This window comes from Acinonyx jubatus, chromosome B1 (genome assembly GCF_027475565.1).
Source record: "Acinonyx jubatus isolate Ajub_Pintada_27869175 chromosome B1, VMU_Ajub_asm_v1.0, whole genome shotgun sequence".
Lineage (NCBI taxonomy): Eukaryota > Metazoa > Chordata > Mammalia > Carnivora > Felidae > Acinonyx > Acinonyx jubatus.
The window spans coordinates 199,412,034-199,439,582 of record NC_069382.1 but is presented as its reverse complement, the minus strand read 5'-3'; the positions used below and the strand labels follow the sequence as shown (position 1 = coordinate 199,439,582).

At 52.4% G+C, this 27,549-nt stretch overlaps 1 protein-coding gene across 3 annotated transcripts in view; it reads left to right on the top strand.

Annotated features, from left to right (window-relative positions):
• The window catches only part of HTT (huntingtin), a 145,984-nt gene that overhangs the window by 99,313 nt on the left and 19,122 nt on the right, over positions 1 to 27,549 (top strand). For all 3 annotated transcript variants that reach the window (XM_027071080.2, XM_027071023.2, XM_027071126.2), the window contains 11 exons: positions 8,785 to 8,992; positions 13,567 to 13,708; positions 16,247 to 16,426; positions 16,564 to 16,740; positions 17,003 to 17,079; positions 18,361 to 18,499; positions 19,530 to 19,652; positions 21,426 to 21,639; positions 22,008 to 22,153; positions 24,023 to 24,200; positions 25,092 to 25,187. In XM_027071080.2, coding sequence (XP_026926881.2) covers positions 8,785 to 8,992; positions 13,567 to 13,708; positions 16,247 to 16,426; positions 16,564 to 16,740; positions 17,003 to 17,079; positions 18,361 to 18,499; positions 19,530 to 19,652; positions 21,426 to 21,639; positions 22,008 to 22,153; positions 24,023 to 24,200; positions 25,092 to 25,187 — 1,680 coding nt within the window. The remainder of the gene's footprint in view (positions 1 to 8,784; positions 8,993 to 13,566; positions 13,709 to 16,246; positions 16,427 to 16,563; positions 16,741 to 17,002; positions 17,080 to 18,360; positions 18,500 to 19,529; positions 19,653 to 21,425; positions 21,640 to 22,007; positions 22,154 to 24,022; positions 24,201 to 25,091; positions 25,188 to 27,549) is intronic.

Below are 27,549 nucleotides of genomic sequence, written 5' to 3'. Positions count from 1 at the left end.
GGTCATGATCTCACGGTTTGTGGGTTCGAGCCCTGCATTGGGCTTTGTGCTGGCAGCATGGAACCTGCTTGGGATTCTCTCTCTTCCTCTCTCTGCCCCTTCCCCACTCATTCTGTCTCTCTGTTTCTCAAAAATAAGTAAACATTTAAAAAAATTACACAGTTGACACAACAAAAAATAGAGGCCATGGAGGCAATAGAACTAAAAACTTAATGACTTAAACTGACAGACAGCATGAGTGACCTACATCTCCTCTCATAGGAGAGAGTCTGTAACCACTATTCAGCATGACTCCGCTGATCGGCAGTTTCAGTTGCCGGGGCAGGACTCCTTCCTACAGTACAGCCAGAAGAGGAGTTACTGGTTTGAGTTCCTGCAAGTACAGGGGTCACTGTTGTCTTTAGGAACGAGCACCTCAGGCGTTTTAATTCTCTTGCCTCGTTGAGTATTTCACGCTTCGACTCTGATTTCTGTGTTGCCTCTGTCATCTGGTGGGCTTCTTCCTCGTGGCCGGAAGGAGACCCCCTGGCCGCCTGTGGTTTCAGCCGTGGCACGAGTCCTGTGAGTGTGCGTGAGCCCCCGGCGCTCTGGCCAACGTGGGCAGGTGACAGATAGGACGGTGTTCATCGAGAGGGAGCGAGGATTACTTCCTAACGGGGAGGCCAGAGGCGCGGACAAACAGTCGTTGGTCTGCTACAAGCAATACAGCGTGTCGAGTGGAATATTGGAGGCAACTGTGAGAGCTAGAGACAGAAGACACAAGTAGTTGCCTGAAGAGGACGGGGCAGGGCACTCGTACGGTCAGAGCCCCTCTCTGTTACTGGAGTTTTATGTCGCGCACGTGCTGCTTTAGTACAAGTTAAAACGCGTGTCAAGTACATACCCCACGGCAAGAGATGGCTGTCGTTCTCAGCCTTTCTTCATTTGGCAAGGATGCGCCCAGTCCGCCCGGCCAGGCTGCGCTCTGGATGCGTGGCGGTCAGCTAGGCCAGCGTGGCTGTCACAGGGCAGTGGGAAGGACAGTACACAGAGAAGCACAAGTCTGGCTGTTTCTGGGGAGGGACGCGGGTAGTGCGGCGGTGGGCAAAGCTGGTGTGAGGAGGGAGGATGGGGTCTCCGAGAGGCTCTGTTCGGCTAAGGCCCAAAGACCGCTGGGAGCGCAGGGGCGAGGGTCGGAGCGGCACTGGGGAGGCAGGCGGGGGCCGGGGTCGCGGAGAAGGAGGCGTCTTCATGGCTGCTTCATTTAATTGCTGTTGCCCTCAGACAGAGGCATGGCCAGGATTCAATTATCCAGCGGACTCGAGTTTCAAACCCTCCTCGTTACTAACGTTGAAAGAATTTTTGTTTTGAAGATCTTTTGATTTATGCTTCACTGACACACTGTAATGAGTTTAAAGTCAAGAAAATAATTATGCCACGTGAAGAATAGGTTATTTTGAGTATGTTGGTCATTTTGATATTTGGCCACCGGTTGGTTTGGGTCTGATACCAGAAGGACAGCAGTTCATCCCCGAATGCTACTTTCTAACCCTCTTGGGGTAAGAGTGACCCGTCCTGTGTCCTGCTCGTCACGTGGAGTTCTGTGCCATTCAGGGTGTATGCCAGCTCCCCGCTCTCCCTTCCCGCTCTTCCTTTTCTCAGCAGTCCACCGCGGGGCCGTCCAGTAGAGCTTCCTGCATCGTGGGAACATTCCGTCCGCACTGATAACAGTTGACTCCAGCCATTTGTGGCTTTTGGGCACTTGAAATGTGGCTAGTGTGATTAAGGAGCTGTTTTTAATTTTATTTAATTTTAATTGACTTAAGTGAGAACAGCCCCATGTGGCTAGTGGCTGCTGTATCAGGACAGGGTGTGTGTGGGGGGGGGACTGGGCAGCGTGTTCTACTGAAGAGCTTGGGACTCGATGCCGGGCACGTGGACTTTCCCGCCTTGTCTTGGATGCTGTTCGTTGGTTCAGTATTTGCAAATGAGGTGTCTGTGTGTATATAAATTTCCGTCTCCATCTCCTTTACTTTGCGTTTCTTTTAAAGATACTGGGGGACAGAATTACCGTATTTCATTGGTTTTGAGATGGAGTTTAAATAAATAATCTTGCACGTTTATATAAATAAGGTGCACTTCACATAGAAAGTTGGTAATTTTTATTTATGCTTTGATTAAACAAAGGCAGTGAGTTCCACTCCACCACTAAAAATTGAGACCTTCAACTCTGTCCATTTCAGGTATTATTTCTCAAAATGGGAACTAGTCTGAATAATGGCCTTGACCTCTGGTTTTGTCTTACTCCGGTCCCTTAGAGAAGGGGATAAGAATCCCAAAATCATTTGCCTGTTTCATATTCAAACCAACATTAACACATGGCCAAGAAATACACTTGGCCTCCTTCTACAAACCTGGGTATCTAACACCCTGTCCTCTCTGCCGAGATGAGCCAGTTAGAAGCAGGTGGCAGAACACAAGGCACAGGCTGAGAGTGACGTCGCTGTGTTGCTGGTGCGGCTGGGTTGAAGCCCTCTGGCCTGTGGCCACAGTAAGTCCAAGCTGCTTACTGTGTTGGATTCCAAGTCCACATCGCATGCCCTTCCGCACCACAGTCTGGTCCAGATGCCCACTCTGCCAAGGGCAGCAGCAGGTGATAGACCCTCCTGGAAGCAGGGCCGGGGCCAGCAGAAGGCGGGCCCCGCGTGCTCGCTTCCCTCCTTGTGGGCGGAGCAGGAAGGCTGGCAGAGCTCCCTCGTGGTGCTTCTGGAAGGGTCAGTGTTCCACTGCATGCAGGAACACTGGAAGAGGGAGGGAGAACATGGTTCCTCCTGCAGTAACCAGATGGACGTTGATCCAGATTCACTCGGGCCGGTGTCAAGGCCTGAGGATGGCCGCACTGCCGGGACGACGGTGTGTGCGGGTGGGGTGGTGCTGCCTTTCACAGGCGGTGCCCCATCAGTCCTTAGAGCGGCTCTGTGAGATCCCCCTGTTTACTGATGAGAGAGTTGAGGCTCCGAAAGGTCATATGGTAAAACCCAGAAGGAAAACCCATCCATTTTTTCTGGTCCTTTGTCCTCTGTCTTACACCACGCTGTCTGGGTTGCTGGTGGCCCTTCCCGCCACACTCAGAGTCCAGTAATGCGGAGCCCCTGCCTCCCAAGCCCGCTTCTCCCACCTGCCCCAGCCCTGCCTGCAGTGCACCTGGACAGACCTCTCTTTCAGCTCCGAGAGGACAGGACAAGGCGGGGTCTGCTCTGTGCACAGCCTCTGTCTGCCCTCCTGCCTCAGGGTGCCCTTCAGTCCTTTGTCACTGTCGCCTGGCCCAGGCCCTGGCCCTTCTCCCAGGTCCTCAGGCCCACCTGGCTTCCCTTGCCTCCCAGCCACGCGGGACATTGTGCCCTGGGCCCGGCCTTCTTTCCCTCTGTCTCTGCCAGTGGTCGCTGCTAGGGACTGGGGAGGGAGGCCCCACCCAGGGCATCTTCTAACCCCGGTCAGGTACTCACACTCCTCTTGTGTGGAGGTTACATAGCTGCTGTAACAAGCAAGCAGCATTTCCATGGCTCACACAGCAGAGGGCTGTTCTCGTCTGTGTGCCCGTGCAGGACGGTGTTCCTGCTCCCTGGGGGCTCTTCTCCCTGTGGAGACTGGAGCCTGGGCCCCTGACCTTCGTGAGGGTCAGCACCCTGGCCTTGGTGGCTGAGGAAGCGCAGAGGGAAGGTAGACAAGACTGCCTTAGGCTGGAAGTGAGCTGCATCCTTTTTCCTGTGTTTCTCTGGTGCAGCTCTTAGCAGCCCCCACCCTTTACAGGGGCTTGCTCGCCCCGGTGGGGGACTGCTTCCCGGAGGGGAGACAGGCCTTGGGGCGCAGGCTGCCACCTGACAGAGACGGAAACCAGGCATTTCCCAGGTGACAAACATCAGAGGTGGGCATCACGGCAGGACCAGCAGCCCCATCGGCCACCTGCCAAGGGCTCCAGACAGACCAGGGGGCTTTCTAGAGCTTTTACCAGTGCATGTGTGTCCCACCCTCCCCTCGGGTCGGCTCATCTCCGGACAAAGAGACACAGCCCCGCAGTCCCTTCCTCCCATCTCCTCTTCCCTCCTGCCCCTTGTGTGTCCCGAGTCTCGTGCACACGTTCGCCCGTCCCCGTCGTGCAGCGTGTAGTAACACGCGTGTTGTCTTCTCTTCTTGCCTGTGGCTGTGCTGAGAACCGCGCCTCTGGCTAAAAACAGACCGACCTGAGGCGCCTGGGGGGCTCAGTCGGTTGAGCGTCTGATTGCGGCTCAGGCCATGATCTCATGGTTCAGGAGTTCGAGCCCCACGTCAGGCTCTGTGCGGACAGCTCGGAGCCTGGAGCCTGCTTCGGGTTCTCTGTCTCCTTCTCTCTCTGCCCCTCCTCTGCTCGTGCCCTGTGTCTCTCAAAAAAATAAATAAACGTAAAAAAAATAAAAACAGAAGAACCAAAATACAAACCGACCCCTTCTTTGTTCTGTGGCTTCCTCCCCTGTCCTCTCTCTCTACTTACTTCACGGCTTTTCACAGTAAACGTCTCTGGAGGTTTTTCCTGCACTTCTCGCGCTGGGCTCTCGCTCTGGTTTCTCCACTTGTAGCCGTGTGACCAGGAGCGTCTGCGCAGAGGCCTCGTGTGCTCCTCCTATGTCTGCGGGACGGATCCCCCGCCGCCCGCCTTCCTTCATGACACTTTCTTTCCAGCCTCTTAATTGTACGTGCTCCTGGTTTCTGTCTCCCCCCACGCCAGCTTTCCCGAGATGGAAGTGACTTCGTAACACTTGCCTGCTGAAGGGTACAGCGTACTGACCAGATGTGCGAGGACGCTGTGGAGTGATGGCCGCGGTGAGTTCTGGCACCGTCCATCACTTCACGCAGTTACACACTTTATTTTCCTAAGATGTGCTTTCTTGGCGACTTTTAAGTACACCACACGGCAGTGTTATCTAGAGTCCCCATGTGGTACGTTACAGCTTGGGGTGAATAATGGGGATTTGTGCTTTTGACCCTCTTCACCCAATTCTCCCACCCTCACCCCTGCCTCTGGCAGCTACCAGTCTGTTCTTGGCATCTGAGTTCGGTATTTCAGATTCTACACGTAAGTGAGATCATGTGGTTTTAGTCTTTATTTGTGACTTATTTCATTGTATTTTATTTGTTTTTATTTTAGAGCGAGCACGAGTGGGGGAGGGGCAGATAGAGCGAGAGAGAGAATATCCCAAGCAGTCTCCACACTCAGCGTGGAGCCTAACGCAGGGCTTGATCCCATGACCCTGGGATCGTGACCTGAGCCGAAATCAAGAGTCAGGTGCTCAACCGACCGAGCCACCCGGGGGCCCCAGTCTGACTTACTTCATTTAGCATAACGCCCTCGGGATCCGTCCATGTTGTCACAAATGACAGGATCTCCTTTTTTTATGACCCTTGTGTATGTATGCCACATCTTCTTTACTCCTTCATCTCTTGACAGATGCTGATGTCGTTTCCACGTCTTGGGTGTTGTAACACTGCAGTAAACGTGGGGGTGCAGGTACCTCCGAGATAGCGGTTTTGTTTCCTTCAGATAAATGCTCAGAGGTGGGATTGCTGGATCGTGTGGCCATTTTATTTTTAGTTTCTTGAGGAACATCTGTACTGTTTTCCACAGCGGCTGCAGCAGTTTGCACGAGGGCTCCCCTTTGTCCACATCCTCGCCAACGCTTGCCTTTTTGGTAGTAGCCATCCTAGCAGGGGGGAGGCGCGAGCTTGTAGTGGGTTCCATTGCCGTTTCCCTGACCGTGGCGGATGTGGAGCGTCTCTTCGTGCACCTGTTGGCCATCTGTGTGTCTAGGGAAAAATGCCTGTGTCGGTCTTTTGCCCACTTATTAATCGGATTCTTCGGTTGTCTGCTATTGAGTTGTATCAGTCCCTTATATTTTCTGGACATTAGCCTCTTGCGAGATGTGTTGTTTGCACATATTTTCTTCAGTTCTGTAGGTTGCCTTTTCATTTTGTTGGTCGTTTGCTGTGCAGAAGCTTTCGGTTTGGTGTGGTCTCACCTGCTTATTTCTTTTTAAATATTTTTATTTTTATTTTATTTTTATTTTTTATTTTTTTTAATTTTTTTATTTATTTTTGAAGGAGAGAGAGACAGAGCATGAGCCAGGGAGGAGCAGAGAGAGAGGGAGACACAGAATTTGAAGCAGGCTTCAGGCTCTGAGCTGCCAGCATAGAGCCCAATGCGGGGCTCGAACTCACGAACCGTGAGATCGTGACCTGAGCCGAAGTCGGTCGCTCAACCGACTGAGCCACCCAGACGCCCCGGCACCTGTTTAATTTTTTATTTTGTTGCTTGTGGTTTAGGCGGCACGTCCAAAAAATTGTTGCCAAGACCCAAGTCAATAAGCTTTCCCCTGTTTTCTTCTAGGAGTTCTGCGGTTTCAGGTTCTACATTTAAGTCTAATTGATTTCGAGTTCATTTTTGTGAGTGGTATAAGGTGGGGATCCAGTTTTCTTCTTTATCTGTGAATATCCAGTTTTCCTCACACCATTTAGCAAAGAGGAGTCTTTTCTCCTTTGGGTATTCTTGTTCCTGGTTCCTATCCTTGGTCTCTCTTCTCTCTCTCCTGGTATCTCTTTCTCTCCTCCTCTGTTTCTCTTACACTCCCTGTCTCTGTCTCTGTCTCCCACCTCACTGTCAGTAGGACTGTCTCCTTTGTGACCTGGCTTGGTCATTGCTGCAGAGATGACTCATCATTGTCTACATAGTCTGGGTCGCCCCACGGACTTGACTGCCTTGATCTCTCGTGTCCGTCCTCCTCGTAGCTGTGTGACTTGGTGTCTGGCCAGCACGTCACACTTAGGATAAAAATTGAACTCGTCCCCTGGCATAGCTGCTTTACTCTGGCTCCTTTTTGCCACTTTGGTCCGTCCTCACCGTGGGAGATGCTCAGACCCCAGCGTTGCTGCTGACTCCTCCCCGCCCCAACGAGCCGCCTGACTTCCTCTGCTCTCCCGTCCACTTCGCCCTCTCTGCTGACGAACCCCCTGCCCCCAGAGGCCGTGAGGACCTTCCTAGCAGCCCTGCTTGCTGGTCATTTGTTCTGGCCCGTGCCTTGCTGAGCCCTTCACTCAGGTTTTACTGTTTGATGCTCTGAGTAGCTGCTGCTCCTAATTCCATTTTGCAAATGAGAAAGCTGAGACCCGGGTGATGTGCAGCCAGGGCCAGGTAAGTGGGGGAGCCGTGGTCTGATTCCAGAGCCTGCACTGCATCCCGGGCACCTGGAACACAGTTCTGACTGTGGGTTCCTGCCCCTGTTCTGTGAACCCCCTCCTCCGTGGTCTGTCACTCCCTGTGCTCTCCGGCCTGGCTCCCCTATTCCTTCAGGACAGTGCCTGCCTCTTCCCTCGTGTCCACTGGCCCTCAAGGAGCCCGTGCAATAATGGAGGGCACGGAGAAGGACCAGGCCCGGGCTGAGTGGGCCGGAGGTGGGTGATGCTGTCCATGCAGCACCCAGAGAAAGCCCTGGAAATGGAGCCAAAGACAAGACGAGCGCTGGACGTCTCACTGGAACTGATCTTCTGAGTATGTCTGCCGTGCTCCCTGGGTGCCCCAGGAGGCTAGCCCGGTGTCATGTGCTGTGACTCTCCTGCTTTGGTTAGTTCTCTTTCTCTGCCTCAGGTCACAGGCGCAACAGTCACAAAGTAGTAGGGAACAAATACACAAAGCGTAGTCTGTCTGTCTGTTTGCCCACGTTAGGGCCCCTTTGCACTTGGGATGTTGTAGAACCTAAACCGGAAATAAGATTTTGACTCCCCAGCTGTGGCGCCAGGAGACTCGAGATACAGAAGGCAGGGAGCCGTTGGCAGCCCCCACCTGTGTTAGGTCTTCCTGCTGGGCTCGCAGCGCGTGCGTGTCTGCTGGTCCTTGGGGCGAGGGCCAGCTCATGTGGAGCCCGGGCAGATGGCACAGGAGGCGTCTTGAGCTGACTTTGTATCTGTCTAAAGGAGGGGATAGAATGAAATCGCTAATTCCCGGAGGGGATTTGTTCAGACCTTGAGGGTGATGCCGTGGACAGGCTTGTGGGCAGAGGGCCACCGGGCGTGCCGCTGACGTGCCCAAGCGGAGCAGGTGGCTGGCTGCGTGGTGGCCCCGCCCCAGGAGGGCCCGTGCTGGCCCTGTGCTCCAGTCTGTGGAGCGTGGGCTGGGGTCTGGCGTGGGCACTTGCCGTGGTGCGGCCTAAATGGGACCCCAGGCCTCCCAGAGCTCAGCCTTTCCACACTGAGCAGAGAGGAGCCGACCCGGGCCCTCCAGCCCCTGCCATCTCTAATTTCTGGGGCTTTCTCTGCTCACCACGGGCCCTCGAGGCTTCTTTGCAAACAAGGAGACGTTTATTACGTTATGAGTGGGGTGTCGCGAGGGTCCTGCCGCTCCTACCAGAGTAGCCTTGCTGTCCCAGGGGCAGTAACCCGTGGCGCCTGGTGTGGGCCACCTGCTCCTCAGTGGAGCTGGGTCCGCTGTCACGGCGCAGGTGCGGCTCTTGGCGCAGGGCTCCTGGGGAACTTGCTAACAGGGGCGGAAGAGAAGGCCCGGCGAATAAGGCGTCAGCTCCCGTGGCTGCTCTGTTAGATAAGCAGCATGTCTGGGTTTTGCTTCAAAAGCCCAGTTTTCTAAGTGCCAAATGCTTTGTGTAAGTACAGGAGAAAGCTGAGGGTGTACCTTTTGTGTAAAGTCTTCCTGTGGCCACAGAGCGTCGGGCCCCAGTGAGCCGCCAAGACATTTCCCTCTCAGTTCTACTTTTGGCTTGTTTCTAGGAATGTTCCGTAGGATCACAGCAGCCGCCTCCAGACTCCTCACGGTGGACAGCAGCGACAGCAGCTTCTACGGCCTGGACAGGCTGAACGCGCAGGTGCGCGCCATGGTGCCCACGCATCCGGCGCTCGTGCTGCTCTGGTGCCAGATCCTGCTGCTCGTCAGCCACACCGACCACCGCTGGTGGGCAGAGGTGCAGCAGACCCCCAGGTACGCCCGCCCCCGTGGGCCGGGACAGTGGTCAGCGGGAGGTCTGGCCCCGTGTCCGTGAGGCTTTGTGCAGATTCCGCTCTCTGTCCGTCCTCCTCTCGTGGGGAGGAACGTGGTCAGACCAGAGGCATTTACAATAGCTGCTGCTTTTTAAGTGTGGTTTCTTTGACAAGTTCTTCGACACTGTCCCTCTTGTGGTTCCTTCTGGTCATGCTGTGTCCCTCTTGCTGGGCTCTCATCCTTAAATTGGTTCCAGAGCCAGACGTGTTGCAATGTCTTTAACTTCATTGTAAGTTAAATGTGGTTCTGGTTATTCTTAGATAACGAAGTAATTACTGAGCAGCATTTCAGAAGTACTTGGAAATGCCCTCTTTTTTATCATTCGAGAAGACTTACTAAGTATCTGATTGGGGGTGACCCCCTTTCTGCAAAGAGTTTTCAGGCGTAAGCCTTGATTTCTGGGCATTTGCACACACGTGGGAATGAAGCTTTGCCACCCATCCCCCAAGCTGGGTCCTCAGTGTGGTGTTTCTGAAAGGCTCGAGGGCCCGTGGTGAGCAGAGAAAGCCCCAGAAATTAGAGATGGCAGGGGCTGCAGGGCCCGGGTCGGCTCCTCTCTGCTCAGCGTGGAAAGGCTGAGCTCTGGGAGGCCCGGGGTCCCAGTTGGGCCGCGCCGCTGCCTTCAGCTGGAAAATCCAGTGTTGGCAGGCGTCACTCACTATCCGCTCCGTGCTGTGTGTTGTGGAAGACGCAAAGGAACAGTAACACCCATTTCTGGCCCTCAGCGTGCTTACGGTTTACTTGGGGAAGACAGGCTACTGGAAACATTTGAAATGCTTCGAGAACATTGTTAAGTTTGTCACGATGACGACCGACGGTAAGAGTCAGGGACAGAGAATGCGTGTCTTCCGCATCGGTGCTTCCTCAGGGCACACACCAGGCAGCTGGCAGGCTTATTAGAACCAGGGTTGGTTCACCAGGTCACTGGCGGGGCCTGGGACTCTGCTCCTCCGCCAGGCTCCCGGGTGGAGTGATGCTCTGGTCCACGGAGCGCACGCCGGGCGAGGCCCTGAGTCCCTGAGGAGTGGGCCTGAGAGCCGCCGGGGGCTCGTGCCAGAGACCCGGACTGTGCGTGCGTGTAGAGAATGCGTGGAGTGCACGTGTGTGCGTGTGTAGAGTGTGTGTGCCCGTAGGGTTTGTGTGTGTGCGTAGAGCACGTATGTGTGTGAGGGCGTGTGTGTGGAGGGCACGTGTGTGTGCACCCAAGGTGACAACATACTGGTGGTTGAATCTAGGTGAAGGGTGTGTGACTGCTCATTGAATTAACCTTTCAGCTCTTCTGTTGGTTGGAAAGTCTTCGGAGTAAAAGTTCAGGAAAACAGATCTAGGAAGTCGGGACATTTGAGACCGCCTGGCTCTGGACGGCTCACAGGAGGTTTGCTCCAGAGGGAGACACGTGGGAAGCGGCTGTGAGTTCGAACGGCTCCAAATCCTCCCCACCCGGGACGTTACAGGCGCTTCCCTTCTAGGCCTTGGAGCAGGTGCAGGGCGGTGTCATTACAGTTTTCATTCGTGTTTCTCTCATGACTTAGAAAGTCAGTCGTGTTTTCACGTGCCTGTTGGCCATTTGTATACCTTCTGTTGTAAAGTACACATTCAGATGTTTGCTGTTTTTTAAGATTTGGCTGTCTGTTGTCTTGTTACTGGGCTGTAAATTTTTTATATTCTGGATGTAAGCTCTTTGTCAGAGGTAACGTAAAAGTTCTCTCTCGTTCTGTGGTTTGCTGTTTTATCTTCATGATTTAATTTGAGCAGAAATGTTAAAATTCTATGCAATCAAGTTTGTCAGTTATTCTGGTTCATTCTTTTTTTCTGTCCAACCCAAGAAATGTGTGCCTCCCCCAAGAGCACCAAGATTGTCTTCTGTGGCTTCTTCTGGAACTTCCATCGCGTTGGTGCTCACCGCTACGAGCTAACATTTGTGTGTGACGAAACGTGCGGGGTGCTTCGGTCCGCATTGCGTGTGGAAAAGGCCGTCCCGCCTCTGTTGAGTCCCCGTGGCACCTGCCTCAGAACCCAGTGGGCACCGGTGTGCGGACCTGCCTCTGGGCCCTGCTCACGACTGTCCCTCCGCGCTGCCGGCACCGCCACTGCGTCCCTCGGCCGCCCTGCCGCTCCCCCAGCTTCCCTTCACGTTCAACATGGCTTTGGCTCTTTGACGTTCTTTGCGTTTCCACCTGTATGTCTTTGAATCGGTTGTGAGTGCGGACGAGCCAGCGGCGGGGGTTTGACTGAGCTTGCAGCCGGTCTGGAGAGTGATCTGGGGAGCCCCTGTCCCGCATCCAGTCTTCCCGCCTTCGAACTTGGCCTCTCTCCCTGCTGAGTTAGGTGCTGCGTGTGCCACGACCGTCTCCTAGTGTCTGGCGTACGGGGGGTCACGCGTGTTTCTGAATTGTTTCTGCGCTTCGTCCGGGATGGTGTGTCAAGTGCTGCTTTCAGAAGTGTTTTGTTTTACGTGGTGTGCCGCCAGCTTCTGGAAATGCAAGTGGTTTTGTGTACTGACTTCACGTCCCGAGACCTGGCCCGACTCACGCGGGGGCCCCAGGAGGCTCCTCTGTGCACACACACGTGTCACCTCCAGGTGGAGACTTTCCACTTCTTCCTTCCCCACTCGCATTCCTCCTTTCCTCTCTTCTGCTTCAGGACACTGACCAGGCCCTCCACACAAGGCTGGCCTCCTGTGTGTGTGTTTCTCGTGGGGTCCACGGGTGCCACTTCCGTAACGGCTCCTGTCCACTTGCTGTCCAGGGTGGTGGAAGAGATGGACTTCGCCACTTGACAGCATTTAAGACACGGAAACTGCAGAGGTGTTATTAATCGCAGTGTTTCGCTTCCCTTTTTTAAAAATTTGTTGTTTTAAGTAATCTCTATCCCTAACGTGGGGCTCAGACTCACAACCCCGAGACCCAAGAGTCACATGCTCCACAACAGAGCCAACTGGGGGCCCCAGAGAAGACAAAAGCAGATTTAGTCAGTAGACTTAAATGCTTGAAAAATCCGAACAACCTCGAGAGCCAGTCACTGTCAGGGGCTGCAGGCGTCCCCTTTGCTTTGGGGAGCTGTGTAGGTGGAGCACCCGCCATGGCCACAGGGCCCCTTCGACCAGCTGGGTCTGCAGGAAGAGTCGCGCTCCTCCGGTCTGCCATGCTGGATCCTTGCCGGTCTCTTTCCATTAGTGTTAGGTGCTTGTGTGTGTGGGGGCGGGGCCAGCGTATGCGTGGTTATGTGTGTCATATTTGTGGTGTGCGTACGGTCTGTGTACGGCGAGTGTTTGGTATTTGTGTGGCGTGTGTTTGGCTCTTTTTGTGTTGGTGGGAGTTAACCCGCTAAGTGCCTCCATCAACTCTGGGATGTCCTGTTCAGACCACCCGCTCCTTTTCTGTCGCGTGTGCCTTTGTTTACTCTGATGTTACGTCAGAAACCTCTGCATCTGGGAATTGTTTTCTGGGGCTGGCAGGAGGGCTGAGAAGAGGAAACGTTTCTGTTTGTCGGTTTTAAATTGACTTACGACTTACAATACAGGACAACCCACTCTTGTACCAAGTGTCAGGTGAATGCCACCACAGTCACGATACAGATCAGTGCTGTCACCTCAGAAGATTCCCTGCGTCCTTCGTGGTCACCCCCATACCCTGCCACTGGTCCGTGCTCTGTGCTTGTGTGTAGCCTGTTGCACGGTGCCGTTTGGATGGAGTCACACGGTCCGCGCTTCTTCAGTCTGGCTTTGTCACTTGGCGCACTGTATTTAAAGGTCTTTTATGGCGCTGGCGCGCATGTACCGGTGATCTGTTCTTGGGATCAGCGAGTAGTATTCCCTTGTGTGCGTGACAACAGCTGGCTCGTCCATTCACCAGGTGAGAAAAGGCAAAGTGCAGTTTGAACAGGTTTCTAACCTGTAGAATATTTTAGACCAGTTCCCTTGTAAATCCTAAAGTGTCAGAGGAGAAGTTGACACATTCCAGAACATTCTCGTCCTCGTGTGACCTCTGTCTCCACTAAGCTCTTTGCCACCGAGGGAAGGAGATTGTCCTCACACTTAGGCCGGGGCAAGTTTGTGGGAGTGGCAACAAGTGTGTGAAGGGTTGTGGCGGAATCGAGGGTTCGAGTGTGTGATTCCCCTGGGCTGAGAAAGAAAAAGACCGGCTTCCCTAGAGGCGGGGAATTTTGCAGACCTGCTCTCTGCCGGGACCTCGGTGAGTGCGCGCTTCCCTGGTGACTCGTGAAACACGGTAGGCAGCTCGTGCGTGTGCCGGCGCTGGGGTCCCCACGGCAGCTGCCTTGTCCGGCGTGGTGGCCGAGAGCCTCGGCGCCTGAGTGCCCATCCGCCTGCAGCCTCGGGCCGGCCTTGGCCTTTAGGTCAAGCATTTGGCGGTTTGCCCGTGAGACCCTCTTCTTTCTTTCGTTTTCCACGCATGCGCTGCCGTAGCTCAGAGGCCAGCGGCTAAGAGCGCACGTCACACACGCGGTGGGGGTGGCCGTCCCAGAGGCGTCAGCACGCCTGTTCCTCCTTCCAGGAGACGTAGTCTGTCCAGTACGAAGTCACTCGGCCCCCAGATGTCCGGAGAGGAGGGGGACTCCGACGCGGCCAGTAAACCCGGAATGTGCAACAGAGAAATAGTGCGGCGGGGAGCTCTCATTCTCTTCTGCGATTATGTCGTAAGTCGGGAAACGAGGGGTGTGGTGGGGCAGGGGCAGCTTCCGCGGAGCCACCTCCTGCCACCCAGCCACCAGCTCGGAGACCACAGGACCGTGGACCGCAGCGAGCGTTGGGTCCTGCTCCGGCTGGTCGCGGAAGGAAGGTTTGTCTGCAGGTCCCGTGCCTCTGGCACCTGGTCGGCCTGCCTGTGTGATAGGAACGAGCCGAGAGTGTGACTTCTGAGTGCGGCTCTCCGACGAGGTTCGTCATCTGTGGGAAGGGCCGTAGGGACCTGTTGCTTCATTTTAAAGTTGCTTCCTGGGGCGCCTGGGGGCTCAGTCAGTTGGGCCTCCGAGTTCGGCTTAGGTCACGATCTCATGGTTCGTGGGTTCGAGCCCCTTGTCGGGACCTGTGCTGACAGCTCGGAGCCTGGAGCTGCTTCGGATTCTGTGTCCCCCTCTCTCTCTGCCCCTCCCCGGCTCACACTCTATCTCTCTCTCTTTCAAAAATAAATAAATGTTAAAAAAAATTTTTCAGTTAAAAATTCCCTGGTTAAATGCCATCCGTTTTATTTTATTTTATTTTATCTTTTATTTTACTTTATTTTTATATTATGTTATGATATTATTTTGTTTTTGAGTTTATTGATTTTGAGAGACACAGAGACAGCATGAGTTGGGGAGGGGCAGAGAGAGAGGGAGAGAGAAATCCCAAGCAGGCTCCACGCTGTCAGCGCAAAGCCCAGTGCGAGGCTCAAACTCACCAATCATGAGATGATGACCTGAGCCGAAACCAAGAGTCGGATGCCTAACCGACTGAACCACCCGGGTACCCCATATGCCGTCCTTTTCAAAAAGATAGCATTTGCGGAGTTGTTGGCCGTCAAATGAGCATCACATGTTTCATAGAGAAAATTGATAAAAAGCAGGGGTGCCTGGGTGTCTCAGTTGAGTGTCTGACTCTTGATTTTGGCTCAGGTCACGTTCTGGCGATTCATGGGATTGAGCACCTTGTCAGGATCTGTGCTGACAGCATGGAGCCTACTTGGGATTCTCTCTCTCCCTCTTTGTCTGCTCCTCTCCCCCTCATGCACACTTTCTCTCAAAATAAACATGAAGAAAAAATAAAATTAACAAAAACCAATAAACAGAAGAAGATACCATCTCCTTGTAATTGCATTACTCAAAAGACCTGTTGAGGCATTTTGGCTGGAATTTGGCGCTTTTTCTCTCCCAATACAGAGCATGTGCACGTCTTTTGCACCAACATGGCACCATGCACATGCTGTTTTCACACAGCAGAGGGCATGACATTCTCAGTCGGAAAGGAAGGGGACTCTTTCAAGGAACTAGTTGTCATCAGAGAGATTTTTTATTGCTACTCACTTTTTTTACTTACATTCTTTACGTTGACATAGTTTTTCTATCTTATTCTACTTTTGAGAAATAATTACATAATGCTTTCACAGAAATGTAAGAAAAATACAAATTTTATAAACTTATGCTATCAAGTTATCCCCCATAGAAAATATTAATCAGTAACCATGTCAAAGAATTGTTCTTATTTTACAGTTTCTGCCTAGGAGGATTATGAATTAAGATGAGAAAGCAACATACATATTTAAAGATGGGGAAGAAAAAGGCGGGGGGGGGGGGCGCCTAAGTGGCTCAGCCAGTTAAGTGTCTGTCTGGCTTTGGCTCAGGTCTGATGTCACCGTTCGTGAGTTCGAGCCCCACATCAGGCCCTGTGCTGACAACTCAGAGCCTGGAGCCTGCTTTGGATTCTGTGTCTCCCTCTCTCTCTGACCCTCTCCCGCTCACACTGTCTCTCTCTCTCTCTCTCTCTCTCTCAAAAATAAATAAACCTTAAAAAAATAATAATAAAAAAAATAAAGACGGATATTTATTTCCTTATGAATCTTAAGTTTCACCCCTTAATGTCCATGTGGAATTTGTTCATATTTTGGATTCAGGCGTTCTGTCAAAACTGTGACAGTTGTGGGAGCCCTTTCTCTCCAGTGACCTGTCACAGGATTGGAGAAGGAGAACCGGGGAACACTCTCACTCTCGTTGGGCCGGATCGAAGCCCGGACAGAGCAGGGCCTGCCGTGCATGGGAGTGTCTGTCACCTGGTCTCCTGCATCACGGCTCGGTCCAGTCACCTGAGGGCAGGGCGATGTCGGCCCCGCTGTGCCCGCTGCCCTGGGGTCACTGGTCCATGGCAGGCGCCCGTTGACCCCTGTAGCCCTGGGCCTTGCTCCTCTCTCCCCCTGCCCCTTGGCCGGTGTCCCTCGGAGCTGCGCGGGAGTGTCACATTTCCCTGGCGGGGTCTGACATCCAACAGCTTTGGCCACATCGTAGGGTTGAAGGCAACGGAGTCTGTGAAGTGAGCTCCGACCCTGATGATCATTGGTGGTCAGACACTGGACGTTTTCAGTGAAGATCATAATTTGGGATTTGTTTTCCCCTTCCCACCTCTTGTGGCCTTTCCTGTGGCATCAGTATCCGTTCTGTGCTTGTCTACTTGGAAACGAGTCTTTCACTGTCTTTTTTCCTCAGTGTCAGAACCTGCACGATTCAGAGCACTTAACGTGGCTCATCGTGAATCATATTCAGGACCTGATCAGTCTGTCCCATGAGCCTCCCGTGCAGGATTTCATTAGTGCTGTTCACCGGAACTCCGCCGCCAGCGGCCTCTTCATCCAGGCAATTCAGTCTCGTTGTGAGAACCTTTCAGCCGTAAGTCTCTCTAGTGACGACTGTTGCCAGTCCGTTTTTCTCTCTGCCTTAAACACGTACCGTCGGAACTTTGAAACTGCTGATGTCCGGTTGGCAAAATCCTGTGCCCTTGCTGCTTTCCTTCTCCCCACCTCCAGCCCACCACCCTGAAGAAGACGCTCCAGTGCTTGGAAGGCATCCACCTCAGCCAGTCGGGCGCCGTGGTAACACTGTATGTGGACAAGCTTTTGTGCACCCCGTTCCGAGCGCTGGCTCGCATGGTCGACACCCTTGCCTGTCGCCGCGTGGAAATGCTTTTGGCCGCAAATTTGCAGGTACTAGAAAAACACTGAGACTGATTTTTACTGAGAAGTGAGCAGAGCAGGCAGAACAGGTGGCTGGTTTTTTCCTCCACAGGCGTAGTCTTCACATGGCCGCTGAGGGACACATGTACAAGATGTGTAAATTCCTTGTGTGCCTGATACGAGTGCTGCCTGTACTTTCTGCTCGTAAACTGTACACGTTACTCTTTGCTTTTTAAATCAGCGCAAGGTTATTTGGATTCATTACGTGCTGACGTGTTATTGTCCACTGCAGAGCAGCATGGCCCAGTTGCCGGTGGAGGAACTAACCAGAATCCAGGAATACCTTCAGAGCAGCGGGCTGGCTCAGAGGTAATGCTACAACCAGGCGTTCCTTGCTTTTGGATATAAAGGCTTCGATCTGTAAGGGGATAAGCTCAGGACGAGAGATCGATGTGCCTTGTAGGTGAGTTTACCGCAGAAGGGGCTTGAGAGAAGGCCTTCCTAAGTGACACGGAATGGGACTCACTTTATAAAAAGGGAGATGAACAGACAGCACTGTGTCTGCCGTCGGAGCAGACACGCCTGCGTCCCCTTGGCTGCCTGAGAGGTTGTACGTGTTCACCAGGCTGCGACAGAGGAGAGGGTCACCCGCCTTATCTTAGCAAAACCGCAGCGTGTAACCTAACTGCTGCGCAAGAGCGGGCCTGTCTGAAAGACGTTACCCACTTTTCGGCGTGCAAGAATTATATTTGCGTCTTGTTAAAATGTTACCTCTGTGTGGTATATATCACCTGATTTTGTTGCATAGTCTTTTAGAAGCCTTATCAGAAATCCTGACATCTGTTGTCGATTTCTTCAACTAAATAAATAAAATATGTTTTACCTTTAGATTTTACCTTTCGCCCTCCACAGGGGGGAAGGCGTGTGCCTGTGAGCGCATGCGTGCGTGCGCGCGCGCGCGAGTGTGTGCAAGAGAGACAGAGACAGAGAGACAGGGAGAGAGCCAGAGAGGGAGAGCGGGAGGGAGAATGGGGTAGAATGCCTGTGCTGTGGATCGTTGCCAGTGTCTTCCCTGGGGAAGGGGCCTAACCGGGTAGACAGCACACGGTTTGGACGGACGTGCAGTTTGCTGGGCCGGTCGTACTGTCATTTGCATCATGAAGTCGTTGCTCTCTTAGCAGATAGTGGAAGGTCAAACTATTATTTTTTGATTCTACATTTAGATTTCAGACCAGATGAGGAAGATTATATAAATACCTTGTTCAAGGTGAGGTGCTTCTTCTATGAAGTGAACATAAATTGGTATAAATTTTATCGTGTTGGGAGAATCAATGGGAGATTTTGTGCACTTGGGTCTTAGAATAGATGATCTATTTTGCATTTGTAAAGAACGCTCTTATTAGCTGTTAAACCATGTTATTGCCTGTTAGGATGTTCGAGTATAAATGAAATGTCTGCAGAACGTTGGTGGGGCACGAACTGTGCTGTTAAAAATAAGCCAGAGCCTGAAGCTGCATCACCACCTGTCTGAGCATTGTTGAGGCAGCTCTGAAGAAAACGTGTCAGATGTGTCGCATCCTGCTTTAGGAAGCCACCGTTACTTCTTACCCGCGAAGCCGTGCTCTAACCCCACGTGTGGTCCTCTTGCAGACACCAGAGGCTGCACTCCCTGCTGGACAGGCTCCGTCTTGCTACCGCCCCGGGCTCCCGTGGCCCTTCTCCTCCAGTCACGTCCCACCCGCTGGACGGGGATGGGCCCCTGGCACTGGAGACAGTCATTCCAGACAAAGTAAGTGTCCGGCCGTGTGTGCGTGTGACACACAGGGCCCGGGCAGTCCGTGCTCCCGTGAGCCTTTGGCAAATCCAGAGGGTGCAGCGGGGCGTCCTGAAACGTGGCGTGGCTCCCAAGGGCTCTCCGCCCGTCCTGCTTCTTGCTGGCAGTGGGCGGGGTCCCATCACTGACAGGATGCCTTAGGTCCAGCCCAGGTCATCAGCAGGAAGTGTGGGGTGAGAAAGGAAACGCTGGTTTGGGACACTTCTGGCGTCAAGCAGAGGGGCATCGGCACGGTTAGCAAACGGGAGGCAGGGGAGGAGTGGCCGTTGCCCGCGTAGCCCGCAGTGCCTGCCCCCCTGGCCTGTCTCCCTCTCCTTAAACCTGCCGACCTGCGTGCTGAGCTCACCGTCCCAAGGACCCTGGTACTTGCCGTCACCCTTAGTACTCAAACTGCAGAGCTGGGGACCATTTGGGGCCTCGACAGATCCTTGGTGCTCTGTTTTCTGGAGGGAGGTCAGCGTAGATGTGAACTTGGATTTTGAAAACCCATAGCCCAGGCACAGAGTGGCAAAGTTCAGGCCTCTACACTCAGATTTGATTTGTTCGGAGCCTCTGCTGCACTGGCCTTGGAGAGGAAGGAGCGAGGCAGACACCCCAGTAGAAGGTGATCAGAGCATTCCCAGGCGAGGGGTGGACAGTGGGTGAGGGCACAGGGAGGAGGGCCTGCTGGCCCCACACTTGAGCTGTTAGGAGGGCACTGGAACGTTCACCGGGTAAGGGAGGAGAGGCTGTCCAGTAGGTAACGGCGAGTCCAAAGACAGCCTTGTAGCAGTTCCCGTGGCAAAGGCCTGTGGTTTGGTGAGCAGCCGCACGGCCAGCTGGAATCCAGTTTTACTGACGCTGCATTCACGGTCCATCCGGGGCCCCCTGTCCTTTGGTCTGGGGCCACAGGATGTGAGGGGCAGTGATCACAGAAACAGCACGTGTTCAATAGGGTTGAAGCCCCTGCCCAACTGCATGGCGTTCTCCTTTTTCTTCTTCCCAGGACTGGTACCTACGTCTAGTCAAATCCCAGTGCTGGACTAGGTCAGATTCTGCGCTGCTGGAAGGGGCAGAACTGGTGAATCGGATTCCTCCCAGTGACATGAGCACGTTCATGATGAACTCGGTACGGTGGAGAGCAGCAGGACGCCGGCAGGATGCTGGACTGGCTTCATTATCACGTGACTGACTTAGGACGTGTGCCGCTCGCTCTTCTGCCTTAATGGCAGAGACTCTAATCCAGACAGGATGGAGCATGGGAGTCTCTGGGCTAGGTGGGACGGGACATGGAGAGACGAACCCCTTCAGGGGAGAAATTAGGGAGACATTAATCCAGACGGGGCAGGACGAGGGGAGACTCTAACCCAGACGGGCAGGACATTGTTTCAGCCACATTAGAATCCAAAAGGAAGTAAATTGTGTTTAATTCAGCTTTTCATGCCCTTGAAGGAAATAGGTTCTCTTAGATTATTGTCTGTTCCCATTGCATATTCTCATAGTCATGAGGAAAGGTATTGAAATGGTATAGTACACGATTTAACTGACTCTCATGGCATTCTGGAAATTGATCTTCAGTAAGGCCCCTCCCCTTATGTTATGTAGTGAGGTCCTCTTGCCCCCACTACTTATAGTGAGGGCCTTGTACCTCTCCTACATACAGTGAGGTCCCTCCATTGCTTGTAGTAGTCGGGCATTCCCCAGCCCCTCACTAGATGTCATGAGGTCCCCGTCCCCACCCTTGATGTCGTGTAGGCATGCAGGCAGAGCCGACCCAGGAGGCCCTTGCAAAGCATCCGAGTCCCTGTCCCAGCTCTTGGGCAGGTCCTGTGAGGAGTGGAGCCCTCCCCTTCTGTACCATCCACAGCCTTTGCTTCCTTCCCAGACTTCCTGGGGCAAGCAACTGACTAAACCTAGGTGTTTCAGTGCTGCCTCAACATGTACCAGATGGGAATGCAGAGCAGCAGGGGCCTGGGGGGGCCAGCAGGGCGGCTGCGTGGAGGGTGGGGGGCCGGCAGGGCAGCTGCGTGGAGGAGGGTGGGGGGCAGCAAAGGATGGGCTGGGTGAGGAGGAAGAGACTCAGGGTAGAGGCCACACAGCAGTCTTTGACCAAGTGCTGATTTTTCATTAGTCTGACAGTAGGGGCTACATTGAAAAAACAGAATTGGCTCCAGTCAATTTGCTGAAATCGTTTTAAGCTCCATTCAGTGAAAGCTGATTTGCTGAATAAATTTGATGATCTATTTATTGAATTTTCCAATTCAGTAATTGGACTTTTAATAGCTTTAAAGGTTCTAGCTGTAGCAGAAATTTCAATTTTGGTCACTGATGATGACCTAGCTTTTCTGAATGTTACCTAAAATAAGATGAATATTCTACCTGAAAATTGGCCCCTAAGATCCTTAAATGGTTTTTAAAAATTGGCAAAACAGTTCAAATTGATACATGGTCATAAGAAATGCTATTTTCAACCACCATCCTGGCTGTTTTGACTTATTTCACCTGCTTTTGAACATACCTTTTTCAAACTTGGTGAATGTGTGGTGTTTCACTGGATTTCTTGGGTGCCTTGTCAGCTTCGTTTTGTATTTTTATCAATTAAAAATTATATGTGTTTTAAAAAAAAAATTATGTCTTAAATTTTTTATTTCAAGCAAATCTGAAGGTATAAATGATTTAAAATATTTCTTTAAGAATAACGTACCCCAAAGAGATCAGAAATAAGCTTCACCGAGCATATGGTACTTATTACGGAAAGTAGACTACTCTTTAAGATATTCTTTGTGGGGCACTCGAGGGTGTTCTCTCAGAAATGTTCGCATCATCCTTTCTTCTGTGTGTTTTTCTTTCCTGCTTGAAAGTGTGTAATTGCTGTTACTGAACCTTTAACGTCCTGATTCAGGAGTTCAACTTAAGCCTGTTGGCGCCGTGCCTGGGCCTTGGCATGCGCGAAGTCTCCGGAGGCCAGAGGAGTCCACTTTTCGAAGCAGCTCGCCTGGCGACTCTGGACCGTGTGACCGGCCTGGTGCAGCAGCTCCCGGCCGCCCACCACGTTTTCCAGCCGTTCCTGCCCGCAGAGCCCACCGCCTACTGGAACAAGTTGAATGATCTATTTGGTAGTTAAAATAGAAACTTCTTTTATTTCTTAAACATGCTGCAGAGCCAGTACTGTGCTTTGCACTGAGTCAAGATACGGTAAATACCGTTGATCTAATAAACTGAGAGTACGCACAGAGGTGGCTTGAGAAACAGTGCTGGGACCCCTCGCTCTGGGTGTCTCGGCATGTTTGCCGACCCTTGGCCCAGCCCTGGAGGGGCACGGAGACAGGCTCTGAGGAAGGTGCATCCCGAGTCACGCGTGGAGTTAGGTGTGGGTGCGGATGTGCTTCTGAGCCGCGGGTGCCTGCAGATTCTCGGAGAACGGCCTCACTGCCGTTCACGAGCCTCTGCTAGAGTTGCGCTCACCCCCAACCTTGTGTTTTAGGGGATGCTGTGTTGTATCGCTCCTTGACCACTCTGGCCCGGGCTCTGGCCCAGTACCTGCTGGTATTCTCCAAACTGCCCGGCCACTTGCACCTTCCTCCTGAGAAGGAGAGGGACACGGTGAAGTTTGTGGTCATGACCCTCGAGGTAAGAGGCAGCTGGGGAAGTCATTGTTTCCGTGCTGAGGGACTGTCACTAGAGAAGTAGGGAAGGCAGTTTTGTCTATTTCCTGGGAGCTGTGCCGTCAGGCAGGCTCCCCTTCTCACAGAGACACTAACTACAGGTGGTGAAGCATCACACCTGTCACCTGCTTAGAGCACGTTCACATCCCCCGATCGTGCTGCTTTCTCACAGGTGCCTTGGGAGACTGGCAACACGGTGCTTCCTGTCCCTACCTTAGAGCTGGCCCTGGAGAGCTGGGCCTGGGACCTGGACTTCCGCCCACAGCTGTCTCCCCCTGCGTGTCTGGGGCGAGGGCGCAGGTCAAAGAGGAGGGTCTGGTGGGGAGAAGCAAGGGTCACTGGAGAGATGGGCAGAAACCTCTCAGGGATCTCCCAAACAGTGTTGGAAGTCACGTGCTTGTGTGTAGACCTCTTTGCTTGATTCTAAGCTGCCTCTCATTTCACGACAGATAGCCACTAAATTTATTTTTCTAGGGAAAAGGAAGCACCACTGATGTAGTGTGGATCCTAATTTGGATAATCAAAGAAAAATAGTCTGGGAAAAATTATTATGCTTTAAATTGAGAAATAAACCTGGACATTTCAGCCATGGGGAATTAAACACTCTGTGTTGGCACTTGCAGTCACCCCTAAAATGTGTACATGATGTGGGTGTGTTACCTTTCCATACAATTTCTGGAAAATAGTCTAGCCTACATCCTTGCAGCCAGAGACCTGAGCTGTGTCTCTCAGCCGAAGCAGGACACGGCTGACCCAGTGTCAACTCCGCCTGCCACTCACAGCAGGGAGAGAGAGAGAGAGAGGTGTCAGGAAGGCACCGTGCGGTCGTTCGTGAAGGGATGAGCAAGCACCCGCCTAGAGGCAGGCTGAGTCACATGGCTGCTGATCCCTGTCCTCTGGTCTCAGTGTGGCGAGCAGGCCGACAGGCAGTACGTCTCAGTACAGAGTGATGGCTGGCCACCGCAGTCCTGTGCCTGCTGCATACAGGGCGAAATGCTTCCGCGCGTCCACTCATTCAGGCCTTACTGCAGTTCTGGGACGTGGGCTCTGTTATTCCCATTTTGCAGACGAGGAGGGCAAGGCTTAGAGAAGTTGGGTGGCTTGCCCAGGTTTATCCATTAGGAGGTAGCCAGTAGACATTTGAACCCAAGCCTGGCCACGTCCAAGACCCATGCTCTCAGATTCAGCCTCTGACTACAACACGGGCAAGGCCTGCCTGTGCCCGGGGAGCCCCGAGTAAGAAGACCTTGGTCTGGAGGCCATGTAGCCAGCAAAAGATTTCTTTCTTTTCTTTTTTGAGGTTTTTTTTTTTTTTTTTTTTTTTAACATTTATTCATTTTTGAGAGACAGAGAGAGACACAGCACAAGTGGGGGAGGGGGACACTGAGAAAGGGAGACTCAGAATCCCAAGCAGGCTCCAGGCTGTGAGCTGTCAGCACAGAGCCTGATGTGTCAGCACAGAGCTTGAACCCACAAACCGTGAGATCACGACCTGAGCTGGAGTCGGACACTTAACCGACTGAGCCACCCAGGCGCCCTGACCAGGGAAGGATTTCTAGAGAAGCCTACAGAGCTGACGGAAAGAGGAGCAGCGAGATCAGGGTGGCCATTTCGGCAGAGAGGAGAGCCCCAGGCACTTTTGGGAGCAGGTGGTCAGGCACGAATGTAAGGGACTGGGCGACAGGGGCCCATTCCTCTGGAAGGGTGTCACGACCTGCTAGCCTCTGGCGCTTTGGACAGTTCTCTGAGAGCTGGGGGTCGTTTGCTCCCTGACAGCCCGGAGACAGGAAGGAAGCAGGTCTGAGCCGTCTGTAACACTGACCCTCCCCCCTAGGCCCTGTCGTGGCATTTGATCCATGAGCAGATCCCGCTGAGTCTGGACCTTCAGGCGGGCCTGGACTGCTGTTGCCTGGCCCTGCAGCTGCCCAGCGTCTGGAGCGCACTCTCCTCCCCAGAGATGGTGACCCGCGCCTGTTCTCTCATCCACTGTGTCCGCTTCATCCTGGAAGCCAGTGAGTCTGTGGCCACAAGGGCTTTCTCTCCTTTCTCACGTGAACCAGTCATCAGCTCTGCAGGTCGAGTCGTAGGCATTTATTTGGCGCCACCTGTTTACCAGGTGCTAAGCAAGGAATTGGGGGTGAATCGGTGAATAAAATATGAGCCTTGTGTTCATCTCCAATGTCTTGGATTCTGCACTAGAATTAAACTGGGATTTGCTTTTGTAGTCATTTTGTTTAGATTTTAGAGTTCCAACTTTCATAAAAAAAATATTTCCAATGTTATGCCCCTTTGATCTCTGGTCCTAGCTGACTGTTTCATGCTTTTAGTCCCAGATGACCATAAGATTTAATAAAATTACATTAGAAAGATTGTTTGCTGTTATAGTCAAAATGCTTATTTCTATAATGCATTGTAATACTAATATATTATAAAATAAAAGTGACTTATTCTTTTCAAGGAACAGTGTCCTTAACAAGGGTCATTAGCCAGAGTTTCTTAAAAATTGGACATTATAGTTTACATGTTAGAGGGTGTTTTGAAGTTTCATTGTTTAAATTGTTTTCATCTGTGCATTTGTAGTCAACTTGAAAACAAAGATCTAGGGAGCAATTTTTCAAAGCCAGACTTCTTGGGGATTGCAGTGATGCTCTTAGCAGTAATGAATCACGAGCTGTCTGATAAAAACCTTCAGGGCGAGAGGTGGCAGACTTAGAAATCTCCACGTAGAAGTCGAGTCCTGAGCGTTGTAGGCTAGCCCAGAGACTAATAATACCCAAGGCTGGTACTGTCGAAAATCTAGACCTCATTTGACTTAGTCTCTCACCTTGAGATGTTGTAAAACTACGCAAATGTGACATCTTGAATAAAAAGAAGTAGTAAAGTTTGTTCTCTTGTGATTTTAGTTGTGGTGCAGCCTGGGGACCAGCTTCTTAGTCCAGACCGAAGGATGAACACCCCAAAGGCTGCCAGAGAGGACGAAGTAGATTCAAACACACAAAGTAAGTCTCAAGACCCACTTTTTTTCTTACCCTGTTTCTTTGGGGTCTTGAAATTCATTAATAAAAGAGACTTTTAAAATGGTAAGTGTGGACTCTTAAAATGTTACTTAGTTTAGCTGCACTCTGTTGCTTCTCTCTAGTTGCTTATCTCTTGAGCGTAGTTTGCGGCTTCACCTCGCCTGTGCTCTTTCCCCTGCTGGCATGCTGGCTCTGTCCATCTGGCCTCCTTGGTCCCCCAGACTCAGCTGGGGCGTCACCCCCCAGGGAAGCCCTCCGGGGTCCCCACAGCCACTCCTCCCCACCTAGCGCTTCCGTCCTCTGCAGGGCTTCCTGCTCTGGTCTCTCACCTAGACTCTGAGCTCCCTCAGGGCAGGGACTCTGTTCCCTCCCTGTGTTTTCGCCTTTGTAAACGCTCGACAGATGTTCCCTGAGTAATGAATAAGTGGAATTGCTGAGAAGCTCGAAGTTAGTGGAAATACCCACGTGAATGATAGGTGACCAGAGCGTCTATTTCAGCCGTGTGTTGTGGTGGATTTTTAAATGAAATTTACTGCTCTTCCTACAAAAAACATGTCCACATCCCATTTATTTACAGCTTTTCTAGATTTAGATGGGATCGTTCTCACCTCTTGATTCCAGCCTCTCACTCTTTAAAATGTGGTGAGACAGATTGGGAGGAAAGCTCTGGGCTGAGTGACTGCTTGTCGCTGGGGGGACCTCCATGCTCCTGGGGCTGGGCGGGCTCTTCACCCAGAGGCTGTGACTGGAATGCGGGCCTGCAGCCCCTGCACAGAGATGGGAAGCAGACACCCCGGCTGCTGGTTCTTGTCTGCCCCTTTCGTGGAACACTCTTCCTTGGAGTACGAGAGTCTTCGCCATATTCTAGCGGCTTAAGAAACCTGTTTTTTTCAGAGGGGCACCTGGGTGGCCCAAGTGAGTTAAGCGTCCGACTTCGGCTCAGGTCATGATCCTGCGGTTTGTGGGTTCGAGCCCCGCGTCAGGCTCTGTGCTGACAGCTGGGAGCCTGGAGCCTGCTTCGGATTCTGGGTCTCTCTCTCTCTGCCCCTCCCCACTGTTCACACTCTGTCTCTCTCTCTTGCTCTCGCTCAAAGAAAAATAAACATTAAAGAAAAAACATTATGTACTTCAGAGCAAGTACATAAATGCTTTCTTATTGCCAGCTTTTGTGCAATCCCAGGTAATGATGGCATTTTCCTGTCATTAGTTTTGAGCATGCTGGTTTTCTAGTTACCTGTTCAAGGCTTTGTAATTGTCTAACCATCCAGAAACAACGGTGTTTCAGTACACAGCCAAGCTCTTCTCCAAGTGTTTACCTCAAAGCTCTACAGTTCTGTCAGCTGTTTGGGATTTCATGATTTCCTGTTGATAATGTGAGGGGTCTGCAGACACTCACTTCCCTGCTCAGCCACTTCCTAGCTGAGTGACCTTGGCCAGTTATTATCCAGTGCTTCCGCAGCGGGGGTACGGATGACACTACCCTCGGGGTTGGTGTGAGGATGAAATGAGTTAACCCATGTACAGCACCCAGAATAAGCGCCAGTCTTGTTATAAGTGCTCAGCAAATGGCGCCGTAATTTTCATCACCACGTGAATTTCCATTCCTCAAAATACTTCAGGCACTTCAGGGGGTCGAGTCAGAGCACACAGGCCCGTGGGCTGGAGCATGCTTAGTTTGCGGCCATTGTGCCCGTTCTCCATGGCCCTGTTTAGGCCGCTTACGCTCGTCCTGGCCAGAGGAAGAATGATAGGATGATGCCTCTTAAGGGACTGCTGGTCAGGGACGCCCAGCTGGCTCAGTCAGTAGAGCGTGCGACTTTTGATCTCGGGTTAGTGAGTTTGAGCCCCATGTTGGGCATAGAGTTTATTTACTTTTTTAAAAAAGTATTACTAAAGACAGCTTTGTCTCTCTTAGCTTGGCACTTGACTCCATAATCCATAAGCCCAGTAAGAATCCCTTCTTCTCCATATGAGGAAGTTGCTTAGCCTTTCCAGCCTCAAAACCATGGGTTATGTTCACGGACAGCCCTAAACATTCATCAACTCAACAGATGATTTTTTGGCACATACTCTGTGCCAGACTCAAAGTGAACGAGAAACTGCCTGCCCTCGAGGTGCCGTGGTCCTTACCTCAGGCCGTGGGGTCTGCCTCAGCATTCTGCCTTGGGGGTTCTAGGGTGGGACTTGGCATCCCATCAGAATCCCCCCCCACCAGCCCGGGAGAAGCCCTGATGTTGTACATCATGATTTACATCATGGTTCCTTGCACGCCAGCTGGGAGAGGAGTGCAAGCACCAGGGAGGGGCGGCTCCCCCTGGATGTCAGCCGGCCGGCCCGGCCGCGT